General features: G+C 39.4%; 1 protein-coding gene across 2 annotated transcripts in view; it reads left to right on the plus strand.

The window, feature by feature from the left end:
* The window catches only part of Rtca (RNA 3'-terminal phosphate cyclase), a 170,648-nt gene that overhangs the window by 91,819 nt on the left and 54,718 nt on the right, over positions 1-24,111 (plus strand). For both annotated transcript variants that reach the window (XR_010854267.1, XM_067110031.1), the window contains exon 6: positions 3,080-3,224. Coding sequence is in view for 1 of the 2 variants with exons in the window: in XM_067110031.1 (XP_066966132.1) it covers positions 3,080-3,224 (145 nt within the window). In the remaining variant the exon portion in view is untranslated. The remainder of the gene's footprint in view (positions 1-3,079; positions 3,225-24,111) is intronic.

Genomic DNA, 24,111 nt, shown 5'->3' on the forward strand with positions numbered 1-24,111 from the left:
CAGGAAAAATTACCCAGACACGTTCATATTCCATGTGACCCCTGAAATAAAGAGAGACCTGCTCTGGTAGAGCTTCGAAGGAAGACTGTTGGAAGGGAAGTCTCTCCTTCCTCTGAGCCCCAGGCTAGACTTCTAATCGGATGTGTCGGATCTAGGTTGGGGAGCTCTTCTAGGGAGCAAGGAAGTCTCTGGGACATGGTCCCGGAGCAGAGAAACTGCATTATAAATGCCAAAGAACTGAAAGCGGTTCATTTAGGACTACAGTTTTTCAAGTCAGGAGTGTGCAGCAGGTCAGTGGCAGTCCACTCAGACAGCACGACTGCCCTGTCTTACATCAAGAATCAAGGGAGAACGCACTCATTCTTCCTTTACGAAACAGCAAGAGGCCGTCTGCTTTGGGCAAACCAAAATCACACTTAATTTCTGACGTGCTTCATTCAAGGGAAGCTAAACGTTTTGGCAGATGAATTAAGCCACCAGAAGCAGGTTTTGCCCATGGAGTGGACCCTGGATCATCAGGTCTGCGTGGATCAATGGAAGTTATGGGGACATAATCCTAGATCTGTTTGCTACCTCCAGAAACCGTCGTCTCCCACTGTTTTGTTTGCCAGTCCTGGATCCGTTAGCATGGGCAACAGATGCCATGCTTCAGGACTGTTCAAACAAGGACCTCTATGCCTTCCCACCTCCCAGTATGGTGAGGCAAGTAGTAAACAAATTTCAGACTCATCAGAATGTATCATTAATGATTTTAGTAGCCCGTTTTGGCCAACAAAAGAGTAGTTTCTGGACCTTCTCAACCTGCTGGTGGAAAGACTGCTACCTCATACAGCTCATCTACTCCAACAACCCCACTTCAGGTGGTTTCATCAGGGGTTGTCTCTCTGGCTCCTGACAGGCTACAAACTGTCAGGAAGCTCCTAGGAAGGAAGGGGTTTTCAAGATCAGCTTCACAAGCTATTGCTAAGTGCAGACGACAGTCCTCTTAAGACAAGGTGAATTTTCGCGTAAATTTGGCACAGTCTCTAAAAATGCTAATATATGCTTATTTCTAAAGTTTAAACACCAAATATGACCCTAATCATGCTCCCAAATTATTAAGCTAAATTTTAAATGAAATTAAAGTTACTGTAATTTCATTAAAAGTTAGCTTAATACATTATCCTTAAGAAGAGAAATAAATGGTTGTCATAAAAATAGAGAGTTGGAAGAGAATTTCTGTCTCTCTCCCCTTCTGACCGATGTATATTTAGAAATCTTCTCAACCTCTTTTTAATAACTTCTTTATTCTGCATCTCTTTTTCTTTGTTCTGAAATGCTTTTTCATGGACAAACAGTATATTTTATTTGGAGACTAATACAACTCTTAGTTATTATGCCTCTATGTTTTAGAATGTATTTGCCACACTAGCTCATTTACAGTTCATAGACGGTACAGGTAAAATTAGATCAATTTAAACTATCTACTGTACAGGTAAAGACACACAGAGAAATAATAGTTTGTAAAAATGTGTGAGCACTAACTATGAATGAGAGAGAGAGAGAGAGAGAGAGAGAGAGAGAGAGAGAGAGAGAGAGAGAGAGAGAAGGGTTGTCCTTACTTAAGAGAGTAAAATTATTTATCAATTATTATGGAGACAGAGAGAATAACATGAGAGAGAGAGAGAGAGAGGTATTGTCCTTACTTGAAATATCAAGTTAAATTATTTATGAATTATTGTGGGGACGGAGAATGACATGAGAGGAGAGAGAGAGAGAGAGAGAGAGAGAGAGAGAGAGAGAGAGAAGCTGTTCTTATGTTAGATATCAAAAGAAAGAAATTTAATATTAAAATAACTTTTAAATGAAATTAAAGTTACTGGAATTTCATTTAAAAGTTAGCTTAGTACATTACCTTTAAAAAAAGAAATGGATGGTTGACGTAAAAATATAGGAGTGTGTGAAGACTAGTGTATTATTTCTCTCTACCTATTCCACCGATCTATTTTTAGAAGTCTTCTCAGCCTCTTTTTTAAAAACTTCTTTATTCTGTCTCTTTCTCTTTGTTCTGAAATGCTCTATGTCTCTATGTTTTAAAATGGCGCATTTACACTTTGTAGACAGTACAGGTAAACCTACTGTACAGTTAAAGACACAGAGAAACAGTAATACGTAGGTTGCGCTAACTATGAACGAGAGAGAGAGAGAGAGAGAGAGAGAGAGAGAGAAGAGAGTTGTTTTTAGAGAGAGAGAGATGAGAGAGAGAGAGAGAGAGAGACTTAAGAGAGTGAAATTTTTTATGAATTATTATGACACACAGAGAGAGAGAGAGAATTGGTAGGAAACCTTTGACTCGTTAATCAGTAACACTTTCCCTTCTTGTCATGTTAAATTGACATGTCTGACAGCTTTGTCTTTGAGCTTCAAACAAAAGATGACTGAAAGAAATTTGTTTGTTTAATATACGAATCACATACGAATTTTGTATTTACAGTTATATTATTATTATTATCAGTCTTATTAATATTTGAAAATTAGTACTTATTATTAGGTAAAAATTTTGTTTATACAAAACAAATAAACATACATGCACCATAAAAATTCTCTCATCTCAGTAAAAAAGAGAGAGAGAGAGAGAGAGAGAGAGAGAAATTATTACTTTTATCATTTAAATGTTATTTAATTTACACATAAAAGCTTGAAAACTTATAAATTACATAAAAAATTAAACCTAAACACTTTTCCAGGGTTTCTCAGTATTCACAAATGTTCATTTGTATGTGAAAAACACGTGTATGACAATTAGGTTCCAATGAAAAGTTCGCGTCTGTGAATTCGTGCAACTCGAATCGTGCAAGTTCAGGGTATTACTGTACAGGCAAAATGGGGGAAAAGGCGTACAGTATTACATAAAACTATTTTATTAAGTCATTTTTAAACATTTCTCATATTGTGTTGAAAAACATGCAAATTTTTACATGTATGTTGAACCAAAACTTGGGCTTTAGATATTCTTCTAGGCTGTCTTTTAACTTTACATACTAATTTAATGTCTTTAGAGACAGAAACTGTAACAAAGCTGTTTCAAATTTTCTTCTAGGGGCTTTTACCCTCAAGGAGGTGGTGAAGTCTCTCTCGAAGTGAAACCATCGAATGAAGGTCTATGGGCAGCTGATTTTACAGACTTTGGAGAAGTGGCATCAGTTTATGGGAAGTCTTATGTTGCAGGAACACTTCCAGTAAAGGTACTCCTACTAACGTTAATTGAACAACTGAAAAACAAAGATTTTTGTCTCAACTTTTATAATTATTTCATATTTTGTACTGAAAAACAAAGATTTTTGTCTCAACTTTTATAATTATTTCATATTTTGTATTTCATTACAACTAGTCTCAGAAGCTTTGATTTTGCATATTCAGTATTTGTTGAATATATTGTCAATATAAGTACAAAACCATCCTGAGCTTTTTCTTGGTTTAAAATACAGTGACAAAGCATAGTTTTTTCTTTCTTTTGCATTTCTAACCATGTCTAAGTTCTTTTTCAGGTTTATTCTTTCTTAAATTTACCATGTCATAGAATATTCTGCATGTCAGGATGTGCATCCTGATTCTTACTGTAGGTTTCGTCATCACCTTTACAGTATTATAATTATGTAAGGGTGAAGTAATTCAGTTATGAATTTTATTTCACATATAACCCATAGTTTTTTAAGAATAGTAAATTACCATGGGGATTCCCCAGGCCAAAGGAAGGAATGGTGGATGGGGGAAGGGGAGGGATAAGGGTTACACAGCAAATAGAAAAGGGTGAGTCCTCTTATCATGAGGTACTCTGTATATCATGTTTCTCATTTAACATAAGAATTCAGGATTGCATTTTTGTCATGTTGCCCATTTATTGTAGAGTTCAAGATTGTGTTTTAACCTGTGTGTTGCAAGTAGCAGCTCAGGCTGTCCAAACTTAAGAAATATTATCAGCCTGATGTATAGGAGTTACTTATCAGATCTGAATTTCTGCTATTTTCTGTGAAATAAAGTATTATTACCAGGAGAGTTACTCCTCAGATCTGAGCTTCAACTCTTTTCAGTGAAAAACAGTTATGCTTACCTTTCAAAATACCAACAGTATTAGGGACTTTTATTTTTAAAGAATAATGGTGCGAGTAAAGGAGAGATTTTTTTTGGGTTAATTGAGTTTTATGTGTTAATATTGTACAGAAAAATTCAGCAGGTCCTGCTTGTATTGGTTATTTTTTAATGCTGAAAAGGTTGTTCCTGCTTTTATTGTCATTTACTCAGCTGAAAATGTTAACACCTTCTTTAGGCAACTTGTGCTTGAAGATACTGTGCTTATAACAAAAAGAAATTTTGAGCATGTGCTCTGTTTCTTGTCTACTGGAAGTGTGCATATCAAAATCAGACATCATTGTCAGCTTCTCTGAGCAAAGGTTCTTTCCCAGACAGAATACACCTAAAACTTGATTGGCTGGCTGGTTGTCATGGAGATCTGCTAGCCAGTGACAGCCCTCTACTTCTGTTCTATGTATATACATATGTCGTGATGGCACTAAGTTTGAACGTTAACCATGATCGTGATTATTTGACTGCTGATGGCAAAAGTTACTCAGTAATTTGCTTTATATAATTATTTCTTCATGAAAACATGAATTCAATAATTTTAACTTTAACATAGTGGTATGAAAAATCCCACAGCAGTCTCTTGTGGTGATGCGTCATCACTTACGAATCCTATTCCCGGACCGTCCTCAGATTTACGACTGCAAACTGATGACAATGTCAGTAACAATAAAAAACAACCTTCTCCAAGATTGATATGAGGAAATGTATTTTATAGTCTTACTTATTGTTAAAATTCACAGGTTGAATTACAATCATTTTGATCATGTATATTTTTGCTTTTTATTGAATGTTTTTGTTGAAAACAAAATATTAGTGAACTTATGGTCTTAAGTGTCCCACTATTTTATTACTGATGATCTTAATCATCTCCCTCTTATTTAACAGTATACAGTATTAACCCTTAAACGCCAAGCCTGTATTTACAAAAGTGTCTGCTGTATGCCGGCAGGGTTTGGGAGTTAGCGCCAAAGCGGAAAGAAAGTTTTTTTCAAAAATCACAGCATGCTTAGTTTTTAAGATTAAGAGTTCATTTTTGGCTCCTTTTTTTCTCATTGCCTGAAGTTTAGTATGCAACCATCAGAAATGAAAAAAAATATCATTATCATATATAAATATTGGAATATATGACAGCGCAAAAAAAAATTTCATGTATAATTACATACAAATCGCGCTGTGAGGAAAACGGTTAAAGCTAATGAGCTATTTTTTTTCGTTGTATTGTACACTAACTTGCGATGAATTTGGTATATAACAAATTGTAAAACGATCAAAGCAACAACACTGAGAAAATATTATCACAATGATGCATGAATTCAAAACGCACAGACATAAAAAAAGTTTTTTTCAAAAATTCACCATAAATCGAAATATTGTGCTAGAGACTTCCCGTTTGTTACAAAATGAAGGTAAATGATTGAGTATTACTAGAATGTAAGAGTTTTAGCTTACAATTGCATTTTTCTACCATTTCGGTCGAGTCAAAATTGACCAAAGGTTGAAATTTCGGCACTTATCGTGATTTATATGAAAATATTTCAAAACTGATAAAAGCTACAACCATGAGTTATTTTTGTTGTATTCTACATGAAATTGCGCACATTTTCATATAAAAAACTTTATGTAATGGCTAATATAAAATGGTGCAAAAATTACGACAAAGTGACTAAAGAAATTCTGAGATTTTCAGCAGAGTTAGCGCGTGCGGAGGGAAGGAAAAAGTTTTTTTCAAAAATTCACCATAAATCAAAATATTGTGCTAGAGACTTCTCGTTTGTTGCAAAATGAAGGTAAATAATTGAATATTACTAGAATGTAAGAGTTTTAGCTTACAATTGCATTTTTGGACCATTTTGGTCGAGTCAAAGTTGACTGAAGGTTGAAATTTTGGCAGTTATCGTGATTTATATGAAAATATTTCAAAACTGATAAAAGCTACAACCATGAGTTATTTTTTGTTGTATTCTACATGAAATTGCACACATTTCCATATATAAAACTTTATGTAACGGCTAATATAAAACTGTGCAACAATTATGACAAAGTGACTAAAGAATTTCAGAGATTAGTGGTGATTGTACATACATCAAGACAACAATGGTTAGGAGAAACAGATGGAAATATTGTATGGTTGAAATCGAGTTCCTTTAGAGAAAGAAAATGAGATGCTCTTGTTGTATTGTCCACTCCGATGGACAACGAACACACACGTGTTTGGAAGAGACGGTGTCAGGCTCTTACAAGATTTTCAGCAGAGTTAGCGTGGACGTAAGGAAAAAGTTTTTTTCAAAAATTCACCATAAATCAAAATATTGTGCTAGAGACTTCTCACTTTTTGAAAAATGAAGGTAAATGATTGAATATTACTAGAATGTAAGAGTTTTAGCTTACAATTGTATTTTTCGACCATTTCGGTAGAGTAAAAATTGACTGAAGGTTGATAATTCAAAATATGGCTAGAGACTTATCGTTTGTTGCAAAATGACTTATATTGAAATTACTAGAATGTTTACACAATTGCATTGAAAATATGTCGACATTGATAAAAGCTACAACCATGAGTTATTTTTAGTTGTATTCTGCATGAAATTGCACACATTTTCATATATAAAACTTTATGTAACAGCTAATATAAAACAGTGCAAAAATTACGACAAAGTGACTAAAGAATTTCTGAGATTTTCAGCAGAGTTAGGGCGGACGTCAGGAAAAAGTTTATTTAAAAAATTCACCATAAATCGAAATATTGTGCTAGAGACTTCTCGTTTGTTGCAAAATGAAGGTAAATGATTGAATATTACTAGAATGTAAGAGTTTTAGCTTACAATTGCATTTTTCGACCATTTCGGTCGAGTCAAAGTTGACCGAAGATTGAAATTTTGGCACTTATCGTGATTTGTATGAAAATGTCAAAGTTGATGAAAGCTACTACCATGAGTTATTTTTGTTGTATTCTACATGAAATTGCACACATTTTCTTATATAAAACTTTATGTAAAGGCTGATAGAAAACGGTGCAAAAATTAAGACAAAGTGACTAAAGAATTTCTGAGATTTTCAGCAGAGTTAGCTGATGCTTTCTTTTGGGATAAGAAAGAAATTTGCGCATGCGCAGCTGGGTCAGACTTGTAAACAAAACAACAGCGTGATCCGTGAACTCCCAGCATCCCTCAAGGCGCGTGATTTAAAATTTTTCGCAAACAAGGCCTATAAGTATTTTTCCGCGAATATTTAAAAAAACTTTTTGTAGTCGACGTATTTTACGTCCACTTGGCACCCGACAGACAACTTTTGTCAATGTAAAATACTTCCAGTCGGCGTTAAAGGGTTAATATAGATAATGATAAACTATAATGAATAAATAACTAAAATAAAAAAACATGGAAAAAGGAAAAAATCTTACTCTTCATTTTGGAGACTCCACTTCATTTTACTTAACTAAATTATGCGCTTATGTCTCTGCCTAGGCATCTGCATGTGCGGCTGAATTCTATAATTTTTTATCATGTTTTATTCTTAATTTTTCATCTTTTACCATGAGCTTTAATTCAAACGTTTCTACATTGGTTTATTATCCATACTCTTTATAAAATTTATGGTTATATATATGTATATACATACATACATACATACATTCCCTGAACTTACGCAAGATTAGGTTTCAGAACCCCTTGCACAGGGCAAATTTTCACGTAAGTTTGGCATGGTCTCTAAGAAGGGTAATAAATGCTTATTTCTAAAGTTTAAACACTGAATAGGACCCTAATCTTGCTCTCCAATTATTAAGCTAACTTTTAAATGAAATTACTGTAATTTCATGTAAACGTTAGGTTAATTCATTACCCTTAAAAAAAGAAATAAATGGTTGACATAAAAAACAGGTTTTGACATAGGAAAAACCTATTTTTGGTAGTCGCTGTTGAGTCTTCAAAGGAGTTACCCCCATGGTGTACCAGTGCTCCCATAGTGACTAGACTAGTATCAAAGAAATATTTTTCTAGCCTGGTCTTGTAGCCGGGTATTGTGTCGTAATGAAAACACTATGACACATGATAGAGTATAATGGACTCAAAGATAAGAGGGCATTTTCCCTTATCTTCAGCGAAGCTGGAAGAGAATTTGTCTCTCTCCCCTTCCGACCGATCTATTTTTAAAAGTCTTCTCAACCTCTTTTTAATAACTTCTTTATTCTATGTCTCTTTCTCTTTGTTCTGAAATGCTTTTTCACGAACAAACAGTGTTTTTTATTTGGGCTAATGCAACTCTTAGTTATTATGTCTCTTTGTTTTAGAACATATTTGCCACACTAGCGCATTTACACTTCATAGACAGTACAGGTAAAATTAGATCAATTTAAACTATCTATTGTACAGGTAATGATGTACAGAGAAATAATAAGTTGTAAAAATGTGTGAGTTCTAACTATGAGAGAGAGAGAGAGAGAGAGAGAGAGAGAGAGAGAGAGAGAGAGAGAGAGAGAGAGAGAGAGAGAGAGAGATAAAGGTTGTCTTTACTTAAGAGAGTGAAATTATTTATCAGTTACTACGGAGACGGAAAATAACGAGAGAGAGAGAGAGAGATATTGTCCCTACTTGAAATATCAAGTTAAATTATTTATGAATTATTACTGAGACAGAGAGAATAACATGAGAGAGAGAGCAGTTATTCTTACATTAGATATCAAAAGATGGAAATTGAGTATTAAACTAACTTTTAAATGAAATTAAAGCTAGTGTAATTTCATTTAAAAGTTAGCTTAATACATTACCCATAAAAAAGAAATAAATGGTTGACATAAAAATATAGGAGAGTGTGAAGATTAGTATACTCTCTCTCTCTCTCTCTCTCTCTCTCTCTCTCTCTCTCTCTCTCTCTCTCTCTCTCTCTCTCTCTCTCTCTCTCCTCTCCACAGTCTATTTTTAGAAGTCTTCTCAACCTCATTTTTAAACACGTCTTTATTCTGTCTCTTTCGCTTTGTTCTGAAATGCTCTGTGTTTTAGAATGGCTCATTTACAGTTTGTAAACAATACAGGTAAAATTAGATCAATTTAAAATTATCTAGTGTACAGAGAACAGTAATACGTAGGTTGCGCTAACTACGAACGAGAGAGAGAGAGAGAGAGAGAGAGAGAGAGAGAGAGAGAGAGAGAGAGAGAGAGAGAGAGAGAGAGAGATAACAGTTGTCCTTACTTAAGAGAGTGAAATTTTTATGAATTATTACGGACACAGAGAGAGAGAGAGAGAGAGAGAGAGAGAGAGAGAGAGAGAATTAGTAAGAAACCTTTGACCCACTAATCAGCAACACTCCCCCTTCTTGTCATGTTAAACCAACATGTCTGACAGCTTTTGCCTTCGAGATATTTGTAAGATATTTGTTTGTTTAAAATAATATGAATTTTGTAATTACAGTTGTTATTATTATTATTATTATTATTATTATTATTATTATTATTATTATTATTTAATCTTATTAATATTTGAAAATTAGTACTTTTATTAGGTAAAAAATTTATTTATACAAACAAATAAACTTATACATGTACCATAAAAATACTCTCATCTCAGTCAAAGAGAGAGAGAGAGAGAGAGAGAAATTATTACTTTTATTATTTGTTATTTAATTTATACTTGCAAGCTTGAAAACTTATAAATTACATAAAAAATTAAACGTAAACACTTTTGCAGGGTTTTGCATTCGCAAATGTTCATGTGTCTGTAATGACAATTAGTTAGGTTTCAATGAAAAGTTCGTGTATGAATTTTGCAATTGAATCGCACAAGTTTGGGGTATTACTGTGTGTGCATATATATTATATTATATATATATATATATATATATATATACAGTTGAAGCGCAAAAAAAAAAAATTAGTACTTTATATTACTGTAATAAATTTCCGCCCGAGAAGTATATATTTTCCCAATTTATCGTTCGTCTGGCAGCCTGTATTGTCTCGCTGTTCGGTACCATGAGTTTCTAAACTTCAGTGATACAAGCTATCACAAAGGTCTGCTTGCCCCATTACATTTGGCGCTCTTGCGCTAGCTAATGAATTAATAAAACTTCCTTATCCTTGGTTAAGAAAGCAGAAATTGTGACCCTATGGAAAACTGGCAAGTCAAGTCAGCTATTGCAAGAGAGAGAATCTCTAAAAGCACCGTCTCATTGTGGTGCAACCGCCCAAGACAGGAGACCTTGATTCATCACTGAAGCGGAAGAAAGGCTCAGGAGGCCACGAAAAACTACAAAAAGAACGGATAACATTTTAAAAAGGATTGTTATGGAACATCCATCAATGCCAGCCAAAATTTTAGTCTCAAAACCCTGATCTGCTTAGGAAATTGAACGGACCGTGCAACATCGATTGCAGAAACCATGTCGGTTTGCAGCAAAGAAGCCACTCCTCACTAAGCCTATGAAAAAAAGGATGGCTTTTTGCAGAAAATATTTGAAGTGGACTGAAAAGGATTGGGAAAGGGTAGTTTTAGCGATGAATCTAACTTCCACATTATTCATAGCGCTGGCAAGAAAGTCAGGAGGCCCCAAGGATCTAACCGCTATGCATCAAAATACACAGTCAAGACTGTGAAACATCCAGCTTATGTGATGGTATGGGGATGTTTCAGCGGATATGGGGGTAGTGGGGATTATATTTTCTCCCAGAGAGCACGACAATGAATGGAGAGATTTATGAAAATGTCTTGAAAATGAATTAGTCCTTACAAGGAACTTTTGGGCATGCGTGTATTTATGCAAGATGGAGCACCTTGCCACCGATTTCACAAGGTCACAAACCTTCTTAAGGAATTTATATTCAGAAATTGGACTGGCCAGGCAATTATTTAAACCCGATTGAAAATATACATGAAACGGAAACTGAAGGCATATAGCAGATGAGAAAACGTCCTCTCCCAAATTGAAGGATGCCATAGTTTTGGTTTGAAGACATGGATGCACAATATTTCAAAGATTTATACATTCAATGCCAAGAAGGTTAAAAGCTGTACTTAAAAAAATAATGGAGAAATGTCTATATTGAAAAATATATATGAACTAAAATTTTCCCTTTTATTTTCCTTTTTTTATATCATTGCTATGATTTGTTTACAAATGTAGTATTTTACTATATATATATATATATATATATATATATATATATATATATATATATATATATATATATATATATATATATATATATATATATATATATATATATATATATTTAAGACATCATTAAATATCTTTAATCCAACTAGATGTTGATATTATTGTTTATTCCTTTTACTGAGAATAGGAAAGACACTTCTTTGAACAGAAGCAGGGAAGAATTTTGCATTTCCTTGTGTTGTTCTGGATAGGATCAACTAACAAGAAGAATAGTATTCACAGAATGGCTCTGAATTTTTAACTATGTCAATTCTTTAAGAAGTAATAAATCTGTATGTAGGCACATTAGTCACTTGGAGCAGAAAGTTACCAATATTTAATTTCCACTTCCAGGCCCTCTGACTGATTTAGCGGGTGTTTTCATCAATATTAATTGGTTATGAAACCTTACATTTATCTTTTTATGAGAGGAGGAGAGATGCTTATTAATTTTAAAGAATCCAAGGAATGTAGGATGTTCCTAGTGGTACCTTGGTGTCCTAGGGGGAATGATCTTGAGTTTTATTGCCTCTTTAGTATTTTTCCTTAGAACTCGTACTCAAGAAAGTTCTTCTAAAACTTCCAATTGCCAAATTTGTGTTAGATTGAAGTTTGCGTGGTATGGACTGAGGATCTATCCTAAGTTGCCAAGAGGTTCAACTACTAGTGTTTTTAGGGGCAGTGGTTAATTTCTCTCTTCGGGAGTTGGGCTGGAGGTATTTCCTGAGCATGCACCTCTATAGGCAACTTCATTAAGTTCTTAGTCTCCTAGTTACTCTAAATGCTGTCAGTTCCAGCCAATAGATTTTTAGGTCTTTGTCTTCTGTTATAGGTAATGCTGTACTAGGCATTGCTTACAACCTGGACCACAGGTGCCTGGTACACCGTAACTCTTTTTGGGAATGTTGATGGATTTAGTTTGTGCCTCTAAAGCTGTTTGAATCTTTATTAAAAGTCTCTTAACCCTTAAGGAATTGGCTAATTATATGTCATGCAACTCCCAAGACCGGGGAGACTTTTAGGTTGGCCAATTTAAGAAAAATCACATCAATGGAAAGCAGAAGATATGTAAATGCACAGGGTATAAGAAAAAAAATTCTAAAAAAATTTCCCTACCTTCCACGGGAAGTTGAAAGTGATTATTTACAACCCTGTGTGGGGCCTCTTTCACAAAACACTCATAAATTTTACCAAGTTATACATATTTTTTCTAATAATTTATTTTATTTTGTTTTGTAAAATTATAATTACAGCTCACACAATATCATAAGAACAAAATCAATAACAAATTCTGAGCATATTTGTTGTAAAATATTTATGTAAATTTACTGAGATTGGGAAATGCAGTAACTTTTTTTGGATTTTTATATGTTTTTTATATTTCTTTGCAAAATTACAATTATAACTGGCATCATATTGTAAAAGATAAGAATTAAAAGCAACAGCAATCCCCGGATATGTTTGTGAGCAAATAAATAAAAAGACGTCATGGGAGAGAAAGGAGCAAGACATCCTCCTTGAAGGCAAGAACAATACTAAATCCCATGAGATGCCCACAACTGAGCTGAGCTGAATTCTTCAGTTGCCACAATTCATTTATGGGGCATTGAAGTATTGGAAACTCTTTCCTGCTCAATACAGCCAAATCGTATGGTGCGTGATATTAATGCTCCTCAGAGGGGATTCATCCATTAAGGGTTAAAGCAATTAAACCCTCACTTGGTAGCCCTTGGATCTGTGATATGGTAAAAGAATTACAGAATGCAGAATGCCATTACCAGTGCTGGGAGAGAATCTACTGATCAATTCTTCCAACACCAGTGGTGAGGTTGTAAGTCATGGTCCCACATTAAGGGGTTTTTTCCGGCACCGGTACCTCTATAAACAACATGGTTAGGTTTCTGTTGTTTCCCAAACATGAGGAAACTTCTTGGTAGCAGCTTTAAAGGCTAAAGGGCCTTGTTGGCTTTGGCTATAGGCTTGTCTGAGGACAAAGAAATCTAGATGTTTTTCAAGGTGTTAAAGGGATTTTCCCCAGTCTCTGCTACACACTTTACCTTGGAATCTGTATGCTGTTCCTCAGTTCATTATTTTGTCGACCTTTGAACTGTTTAGAACTAGCCCCTTGTAAAAAAGTTTCTATGGAAACTTCACAGTAGCCTTAGACGCAGCTAAAGAGTTAGAGAGCCACAATCTTAGATAAGATAGGCCTTGCTAAGACAAGGCAATTGTCTTTGCCTTATTTCAAGCTAAGTACAGTTTTGGGTTAGGCCCTTACCTACAACAGTATCTTTACCTAACCTGGAGTCACTAGGGTTTTAGGCACTTGACCTTTTGGGGGTCCAGTACTGTCTGTAAGGATTGTTGGAATTACTCTAGCAGAGTTAAACCTGATGTAGAGGTTCTGTCTTGAGTGATATAGAAACCAGAGTTTCCTAAGAGTAGAAATGCAATGACCTTTTCATTGGTCTTTGGTTAAGGACGTTCATGCTAATTTTTATCCTTATTGGAAGGTAAGCTTCTGGACATGTGAGCAATGGCTATACAACTTTTAAATTTGAAAACGTATCCTTGGATAAGATATTGAAGTCACTTAGTGCATGGTAATCATGTATACTTGCTTTGGTTTATCTTTATGGTGCAGAGATTGAATACAATTATTGCAGACCATTAACTCCTCTGGTTTGTGTAGGGGATATGTTATGTCCTGAACCAGTAGGTAATCTTTTTTGGTCTACTACCTTTTAAACCTGGTTGTGGTGTTTGGAAAACTTGGAGGTACTCAGTGTTGAGTATTAGATGTATACCTTTTTGTACATATGTACATGTTAGTTATCCATCATTGTCTCTGCAGGGTTTTGGCACAGTAATCCTACCCCTCCTTTTGCTTATGGGGCATCCTCCAAAGAGACCTCAGCTATCTTCATGATGAGGATCTCATACCTGAGTGACAATCCTCCTAAGGCGGCGTTAATAGCCTATGGATTGATTCACTGATTAAAGCAAACACTTATTTTGTACAATATTATGTACTAAGTAGCCTTTAGGGTTGGTTGATTTTCACTTTGCCAACCTCCTGTTTCAAATGTGGGAGTCCTGGTGGGGGGTGGAGGAAGTAGATGGATAGAAAAAGGATATTCATAGAAAACCGAGTGCTCTCTCTCTCTCTCTCTCTCTCTCTCTCTCTCTCTCTCTCTCTCTCTCTCTCTCTCTCTCTCTCTCTTTTTTTTTTTAATCTGTCGAACTCCTGCTGGCATGGAAGTGAAAGCTATGTAATGGAGAGGTAAATTTTTAAAAGATAAATATTAATTCAAGTATTTACAGTATTTTTTTCTTACCTGTTGTATACTTAAAAGCATGAAAACTTATAAATTACTTCAAAAATTAAAAATAAACACTTCTGGAGGGTTTTTCAAGGAATTCGTAAATTTCGCATGTCTGAAAAAATTGTGGATGGACATTTGTTAGGTTCCAATGAAAATTTTGTGGCTCTGTGAATTGGCATAACCCAAAATGTGTGTACACAAGGTATTACTGTATTTTTCATGATTATTGTGTATTTTCTATGTCTTGTAAGCATACCCGTACATGTAAGTAGGTAGAACTACAGCATCCGCCTGTTTTTTGGTAAGATTCCAGTACTGCTTCTCCCAATTTTTTCTCCCAAGCCATGTCTTCCCTTCACATCCTCAAAAGCAGGTCTATCAGTTTTTTTTTCTACACATTAGGTCACTTCCTACCATTTGATCTTAGTTTTATCATAGTACTAGTTCCCTCCAGCAAGTTATAAACTCTTGTACTGTGTTGGTCTGGTATTTAATATAGAGGTTTGAGGCTTAAAATCTTGTAGCCCATATAGTGATGATAAAATTAAAAACAAATATTGACATGTAGAAATACTGCTCATTGGATTTCCAGTGCTTGTCAAGCCAGCATGACTTAGAATCCTGCTTACACCTGATGTTCTCACATACACCTGCTTAGTAACACAGTGTCTGTTCCAAAGATTGGTATATCTACAGACTGCAGTAACTGCAGGCCAATTTATGTTCTTCCTTTGCTGTTCAAAGTTGCAGAAAAACTTATTTTAAAGCCACTTTACAATCTTGTGGAATCCAAAGGATTGTTAGCTGATAGTCAGTATGCATATAGTAAGCAGTTAAGTGCCTGTGATACTCTCTTTGATTTGATATGCCACTTGCAAGAGAACCTTGATAAGGGTTCCGAGTTTAGAGTAATTCAAACAGATTTTAGTGCGTCTTTCGATTTAGTAAATCATAAGGTACTTGCATATAAACTTCAGAATCTTGGAGTGGGTGGATATATTTTATGATTACTTCAAGATTTCCTCACGGGTAGGCAGCAGCAAGTTGCTGTCGATGGTATCTTTAGCAAACCAAGACTTATTGTGTTGTGCACAGACTAGTGTTCTTGGTCCACTGTTATTTTTATTGTATACTAGTGATACGGTTGTTGGCCTCGAAAACAAGATTGTTCAGTATGCTAATGATGCAAAACTTGCGGATGTCGAAAAGTCTCCATTTGTAAGAAATGAAGCTGCCCTTAGTCTCAACTTTGACAAGGGCCAGATTAGTGAATGGTGTAATTGGTGGGATATGAGGCTGAACTCCAGTACATGGAAAACACTATTGATCAGTAGATCCTGTACTGATTTTCCACCCCATCCTTCCCTTCAAGTGGATGGGATTCTGCTAAATGAATCTGAAGCTTTCACTGTACATGGTGTACTCTGTTGGGGGAGTGCTGTCAGTGCACCTCATGTTGTGCACTGTAGGCATTACATGAGGTTCTTTGCTGTGTCCCTTCATTCCCTAACTGCAACCCCTTTCTTTTATTTTTACTGTACCTCCATTCATATCCTCTTTCTTCCATCTTATTTTCCACCCTCTTCTAATATTGTTTTGTAGTGCAACTGCGCAGTTTTCCTCCTGTTACACCTTTAAAACCCTTCTACTCTCAGTTTCCCCTTCAGTGCTGAATGACTTCATAGGTCCCAGCACTTGCCTTTGGCCAAAATTTTATATTCTGCTCTACTTGTTGTAGCTTATGACTTACATCTTACTTTTGAGAAACTTTTAATGAGAGCATCAGCAAATGCTGCATGGAAGTTAGGTATTGTACAGAAGGCCTCATATATTTATAACAGTGATAAAATTAGTCCAACCTGTTTTGGGTCATTTGTTCTTCCTTTACTAGAATACTGTTCCATGGTGTGAATGTTGGAACTCTGCCAGAGATTCATCTCTTTTAGAGAAAGTGGTTTATGGTGGAAGGTTTTTGTTTCCTAACATTAGCAGTTACACCTTGGATCATCAATGGATGATCTCTTGTTTGTCATTTTTTCATAAGTTGCATTTTAACAGAGATCCTTCATATTGACAATTGATACTTGATCCTCTTTTGCTGATTAGAGCAACCAGATTTGCTGGACAGCAACAACAATATGCAGTAATTGTGCCTGGCTGTCAAAGTTCCCAGTTCCAAAGGTCTTTTATTCCTCTTACTGTTGGACTGTGGAACGGTCTCCCTTTGGATGTTGTCTAATTGGAATCTCAAAGTTCAAGTGAAGATGCAGTGCAATACTCCCCTAAAGCAGTTTTCCTTATTTTACAATTTACTTACATTAGTATCAATATACTGTATTCATTTGATAATTTACCTTGTTCCTACACAGTATTACAAACCATCGGTCCTTTACATTAGGAATTTACTTACAGCAGAACTGGAAACAGCTGTTGAACTTTCAAACAGTAGTTAGGCAGTTAACTACCATCCGGTAGGTGGGAGTCCCGCCTGCCTGGACATAAACATTCCAATTTGCTTTCGGCATTCGTTTGGTGCAGATGTGTGTTCTTCCCTCTCTGCCCTGACTGTCATTGAGCTGTTTTTCCCGATGGGATCTTTCTTTCTTTGTGTTTTCCTTGTCATTTTAATTATGCAAACCCATGAATCTGACAAGCCTGTTCGTAAGACTGCCTTCCCTCAGCGTGTGTCTCCTGGGGTTAGCAGCAAGAAATGTGGTAGTTTCTGCTCGTATGTTGATGTGGATCCTCATGCCATCTGTTCCTCCTGCAGGGGGCGTGTTTGCTCACGTGATTCTACTTGTGTTGAGGGTTACTCCTGGTCAGCTGAGCAGTGGGTGAAGTTTGAAGGGAGGAAATGGTATCGGAGGAAGGCTGCCAAGGCGTCGTCTGAGGGTTACAGTATACGCCCCCGATTATGCCCTTGGTGGCTAACCCTTCTTCCTCGTTTCTCTCTCCCGGCAAGCTTCCCCTTCTGGCTGTCCCTCCTTTAGGAGAGAACTCTCCTTCGTCGTCTTCGCTCGCTTCGTCAGGCATTGAATGATGTTGGGGAGCAGGCGATCAGGACGACCTCCTCTCGGGGGGCCTCTCTTCATTCCAGGGGAAATTTATCCCTTGGAGTGAGAAGAGTCTCCTTCCACTAATCCGACCTTTTCTCCTTCCAGTTTGGTGGTCGAACAGTTCCTTGGCAAGCAGGCGACTGATTTGGATGCAGCTTGGCAATCCTTGGGTCTTTCAGGCCCTCCTTCCCTGTAGGGCCTCTTCTCTCATCTGGTGAGCGCTCTGGTGGTGAACTATGCTGCCTCTACCTCTTAAGAAATCATGCCATGGGGCTTCTAAGGAGCTGCCTCCCTCCACAGGGGAAGTAGTGGGATCTCTCGTTGGCCCTTCGTGGCCTTTGGGCTCAGGAACTGAATCGCTTACCTCACCAGGGTCTTGTGTTTTGGGAGCTGCGGGCACACAGACCTCTGTTTGTGTTTTCGTCGCCAGTCCTAAGAGGTCCACTTCTGAGACTGGTACTGTGTCTGATCTCGTTTTTAAGTCACTCCAAGTACTCAAGTCTCTAAGGAGTCTCAGGTATCCTGAACCGGTGCTGGAGAGACCTCTCACTGTCATGATTCAGGCACAGGGTGAGAGAAAGAGCAGAGTTGTGCAGGTGTTTCTGCTCTTCCTGCTGGCACCACCACCAGTGCTCGGCCAGGTTCCCTGCCTGGTGCCTCGGTCCCGAGGGTCTGAACATCTGGAGAGACAGAGAGGAGGTCTCCTGTCCAGTCCTCTTGTAAGGTTTCGGCCTCAAAGAAGACTGGGGCACATCAAGAGGACAGAGCAAGTTCTTGCCAGCCAGCCTGTACACTTTCCTCAGGACAGCGCTTCGCCAAGGTGCAAGGGCTCTCCTGGACCCATGTTGCCATCATCACCACGGGTTGATGACTGCACGCAGCCTGCCCCTCGTGCTGGTTCCTCTGGCAGGAATGGTGGGAGTGCCTGATCCTCACCTGCCCTCTCAACCTCCTGGGATTTTACTGGGAGGCGCAAGACAGACAGGAGGAACTCTGAAGAGTCCTCTCCTCAGAGTTTGGCTACAAAGGCCTGCGTTCCTGCCTCGGTCCTCGGATCGACCCAGTCGTGCACCCGAGTAGTTCAGGATGGATCTAAGGGGTCTGATGAGGTTGTCCCTCCTGCCAGGAGAGTAGATCAGGAGGACCTCACCCTGGAAGGACTTGATGGTCCTCTTTCTCAGGATGCAGACAGCCCCCAAAATACAGAAGGCCTTTGCAGAGATCATCACGCTGATTTGTCAGCAAAATAATTTCGGGGAAGGGGCCACGGCCTCTTCTGTGGAACGTCCTTTGCGCCTTGAAACCTTTTAGGGCCCTAAGAAGGAGCCAAAGGTTTTAGTGGGGCTGCTGTGGTCCTTGCTTGCTGAGGGGGTATTCTGGGCAGGAGAATTCGCTTCGGTCGAACTGCACGGACAAGCTCCTTCCCCTCCTCTGCCGTGACAGAAGATATTTTACGCACCCTCGTAGGGGTCCTTGCTGACCAAGCAGGTTGACCTGGACCTGGTTCATCTAGGCCCAGGTCTCTTACTGTAACATCTTGTTTTGGAAGGGGTCTCCATTTTGCAGCAAGAGGCAGCGAGCCTGGAAGCTACTGCAATGGCAGCTCTCCAGGCAGTCTCCTGGCTGGATCTGTGATCGTTCACAGAATCCAAGGTGGCTGCCTCCTCAGGTGCTATTGTTCCTGGAAAGTACTCTGCCTTTGGGAGACTATGCCAGTCCGAAGATAGAGCCATCTCCTATCTTGCCCACCAGACAGCAAACCTGCGGGCAAACTTGGTGTTGAAGAGAAGGGATGCTGTCCTGACTTGGATCGCCAGGTCTGTAGGTCCTGAGTTGGCATTGACCTTAGGGAATGGACCGTTGCTGGGTTCTACCTCCCTCTTCCCTAGAACTTTGATGGATTCTGCGATGGACAAGTGTCAGGCCGAAGACAGCGGCTGCCTTGTCCATGAGGCAGTGGCTAAGACCTCTAGGTCTTCGGGTGCCACTGCGGCCTGACCGTCGCGTCAGGTTAGCACTTCCTTGGCCCCTAAGAAGACCAAGGCTTCGATGGGCGCCGGCAGGAACACCCAGCCTCTTTTTCTGCTGGAAAGGGCATGCATTCGTACCCCTTTCAGCCAGCTTTCTAGTCTGGAAAAGGGGGCAAGGGGATGAAGGAGAATGGGAAACGCTAGGGGTGGCATTCCCCTCCAGCTGCTGCCATTGGTGGGGGGTTGCCTGTCGAGCCATTGGCCAACATGGCAGTGATATGGAGCTGAGACCTGGGTAGTGGATGTCCTTCAGGAGGGATATCTACTTCCTTTCGAGTCTTGACCACCCTTCACCAACTCTCTGGTCCGTCTCTTAACCTACGCTCATGGTTCGCAGAAGGATCTCGCACTCAGGCAAGAAGTACAAGCCATGGTGAGAAAGGGTGCTATGGAAGTTGCATCAGATAGGTCCCCAGGCTTTTAAAGCTGCGTCTTTCACATAGAGAAAGCCTGGAGTGGTTGGAGACCAGTCACAGACCTCTCCCCCTTGAACCAATTCGTTCGCCAGACACGGTTCACATTAGAGACGGCGTGCTCTGTGCTCGCCTCCATCAGGGAGAATGACTTCGTGCTTACAGTCGACTTGAAGGATGCGTACAGTATTTCCAAATACCCATCCATCCATCCTCTTGCATGTACCTTCGCTTTATCCTCGGGGAGGCAGTGCTCCAGCTCAGGGCACTCTGTTTCAGGCTCTCGACCACTCCTCAGGTGTTCATGCAAGTGTTCACCCTGGTGTCAGCTTGGGCCCATTCACACGGGACATGTTTGTTGAGGTATCTTGATGATTGGCTTGTCCTGGTGAGATGCTGCAGTTACTTCAGGACAGAGATCAACTCCTCGAGTTTAGCCATGACCTAGGGATTGTAGTAAATCTCGAGAAGTCCGATCTTGCCCCCAAGCAGAGGATAAGGTACCTAGGCATGCTGGTAGTTAGTTAGCAGCCAGAGTCTTCCCCTCAGACTCTTGTATCAGTAGGTTCAGGAAGGCAGCACAGCTGTTCCTGTCTCGACGGGAGCAGCCGGCTCGGCAGTGGCAAGTTGTCATTGGTCAACTGTCGTCATTGGAGAAGCTGGTCCCTCATGGGCAACTTCACCTTTGTTCCCCTCAGTGGAGACTGAAGGAATACTGGCCCCAGTCTTGAGACCCTCAATCCTTTTTCATTCCTCTCTCAGGGAAAGTGAGAGAGGATCTAGACTGGTGGCTGGATGACAGGAACCTCTTAATAGGAGTATGCTTGCATACTTCCCCTCCGGACATGTTTCTGTTCCCAGGTGCATCGACCGAGGGATGGGACGCACACCTGGAGGAGTTGCTGACTTTTGGAGTGTGGAACAGAGATGACAAGCACCTTCACATCAACATCCTGGAGCTCAAGGTGGCCTTTCTGGTCCTCCAAGAGTTTCAGGATCAAGCGATGAGACACTGTGGTGTTGATGAGCGACAACACCACAGTGATGGCATATGTCAACAAGCAGAGGGGTCTGGTACCCCTTTCGCTTCACCAGCTGACGATGCAGGTGCACAAGTGGGTGGTAGTTCACTCTGTAGAGCTGTCAGCCAGACACATTCTGGGCAAGAGGAATGTAGCGGCAGACAAGCTCAGCCGCCAGAATCAAGTGATAGAGACGGAGTGGTCCCTTCACTCGGACATCACAGAGAGGTTGTTTGATCTGTGGGGGCATCCAGTCATAGATCTGTTCACCACCCGGCACAACAGAAAACTTCAGGTCCTCTGTTCGGTCGTGCTGGACCCATGGGCCACTGCGGAGGATGCTTTTCAGCACTCATGGGACAACCTTGATGTCTACGCCCTCCCTCTTTTATGTGTGATTCCCAAGGTGATCAGCCAAGTGTTGGTCACCCTGAGGTATCCCGACCTGCTAGCTCTGCTCTCCAAGGCACCGAGAGAGATTTCTCCCTGGACCAACCTCCTGTGTCAACCACATGTAGAGCGGTACCACCAGGCAGTGCAGTTCCTGTGTCTTTCGAGCGAGAGGCTTTTTGCTCCGAGCAGTAACAGAGATGGCTGGACACCTCAGACAATTCTCTGCAGCAGTATACCAGAGAAAGTGGGCCATCTTCTCTGGTCAGAGCTACTATTCAGCAGGTCAGACTTCCTCGTCTTCCTCCACCAAGAGAAGCTTCTCTCTGTTTCAGCCATGAAAGGCTGTAGGGCTGCACTTGGTCTAGTCTTGCAGCTGAAGGATTTAGACATCTCCTCATTGGAGATTTCACTAACGAGAGTCATCAGACAGGGATCTAACCCTCAAGACCGTCTTCCTGCTTGCCCTGGCATCAGCGAAGAGAGTTGGAAAACTGCATGGACTTTCCTTCAGTGTTAAACGCTTGAGGGGATGGGGATCAGTTACAATTGATTTCGTCCGGGATTTCTTAGCGAAGACTCAAAACCATCGGTCCCTGATGCTAGGTTTGAGTCCTTCATGATCCCCTCCCTAGAGGGCTTTGTAGATAATGACCCAGATGAAATGCTACTTTGTCCTGTTAGAGTGCTGCAGCACTGTCTGAAGAGGACTTGTCATTTCCGGCATGAGTGTTGACAAATCTTCGTTAGCACTGGTTCGTCCAAGAAATAAGTGTCCAAGAACACAATTTCTTTCTGGCTTCATGAGATGATCAGGAGAGCGTACTCTGCTGTTGGCGAAGACGACACCGGTACCTTCCGCCCGAGAGCTCATGAAGTCAGGGGCTTAGGTCCAACCCTCACATTCCAGAAGAACCTGTCGGTTCCTCAGGTACTGAAAACTGGGATGTGGTCATGACAGACCACTTTCACCTCTTTCTGCCTTCGGGACATTGCCCACAAGTCCTTGGACACTATTTCCTTGGGACCTGTGGTGGCTGCTCAACAAGTCTAGCTTACCCAGTTCCTCTAACAGGACAGGGTTGTGTCTCGCCTAAGATGTTTGGTTGTGGATGTGTGAATGACTGCAGGAGTGACTGGCCTCCTTCCTCTCTTCCTTCGGGCAGAGAGTGGACTCGAGCTGTTACATACTGGATCTGGTGGTCGATGCAGGTAAGTCTATACATTGAGCCTCCATTCTAGTTTTCCTTCCAGGATTATAGAAGCACACCAGCTCCCTCCTCTAGCAAGGGGAGGAGGGAGACCCTGACAATAAGACACACATGATACTTGTATTTGCCTTACTGTCTCCAACTCTTAATGTTCATCCTAACCTTTTTTCATATGAGGTTATGTTTTCCTCCCTCATGCGATCAAGACCCAGAAATCTTATCGACCAGGAAGAGAATCCCAGGTGTGGCGTACTCCAGTCAGTTCAAGAGACTCGTTCAGATTCCTCCCTCCAACCAGTGAGTCTTCGTAATGTAAAGGACCAATGGTTTGTACAATATATTGTGTTGGAACAAATCACAATTTTTTAAAGTAAATTGTATTTTTCCTAACTACACAAACCTAAGGTCCTTTACATTACATTTTTATGCCCACCTCATGCCACCCCTCAATCTGAAACCTGGGCCAAAAGGCAAATTGGAATGTTTACATCTGGGCGGGTGGGACTCCCGCCTACCGGACGGTACTTAACTGCCTAGCTACCTTGTTTGAAAGTTCAACAGCCATTTCCAGCTCTGCTGTAAGTAATTCCTAATGTAAAGGACCTTAGGTTTGTATAATTTACTTTAAAAAACTGCGATTTTTTGTTTCTAATAACTGATCTTTTCTTTCTGCATTTCCTATTACCGTCTATTACTTCTTTCAAATGCGCACCATATTCTTTGTAAGCTTGATTTTCAAGTCAATGGCCAAGTGGGATTGTCCCATATGAATAGGGTTCATCTTCTGAATAATGATAATATCAGGTGGAAGACATTTTTTATTGATGCTGTTGTATGGTGAAATAATGTTAGATGGAGACAGGATAAATGAGGTTGAGACTTATAAAAATGAAGGAACAATGGTACTGTACAGTATTCAGTACAGGTTCTCTTGAGTGGGAATTTAGTACAAGACTAAAAAAGGCAAAACAAACAGTGGGCTGACTGAATAGGATTTGAAAATAAGTAGACTTAAATTTTATATAAAAGAAAATTTATCGTGATGTCTGTTTCTGCACAAAGAGGTTTCATAGTATGACAGTGATATATCTGAAAAATTTTATATGTTTTATATAAATCTTGGAGAAGAAAGTTAGGAGTCAGATGGCAAGATAGTGTGAAGTTATGCCTTACAAGAAATTACAGAAGTTTCATGTGTAGAGGAAATAATGATGAAAGTGAGATGGAGATGGTTTGGACATACTTTGTGCAAACCCAGAGAGGATAGTGTGTGATTATGTTAGGCTTTTAGGTTGGAAGACATATACTTACTTACATGAGGACTATGAGAAGGGAAGCTGGAGATGAAAAAAAAGCACAGGAAAGACTTGAATGGTGTAATTTCACAGAAGCCC

The sequence above is a fragment of the Macrobrachium rosenbergii genome, chromosome 10 (genome assembly GCF_040412425.1).
Source record: "Macrobrachium rosenbergii isolate ZJJX-2024 chromosome 10, ASM4041242v1, whole genome shotgun sequence".
NCBI classification, from domain to species: domain Eukaryota; kingdom Metazoa; phylum Arthropoda; class Malacostraca; order Decapoda; family Palaemonidae; genus Macrobrachium; species Macrobrachium rosenbergii.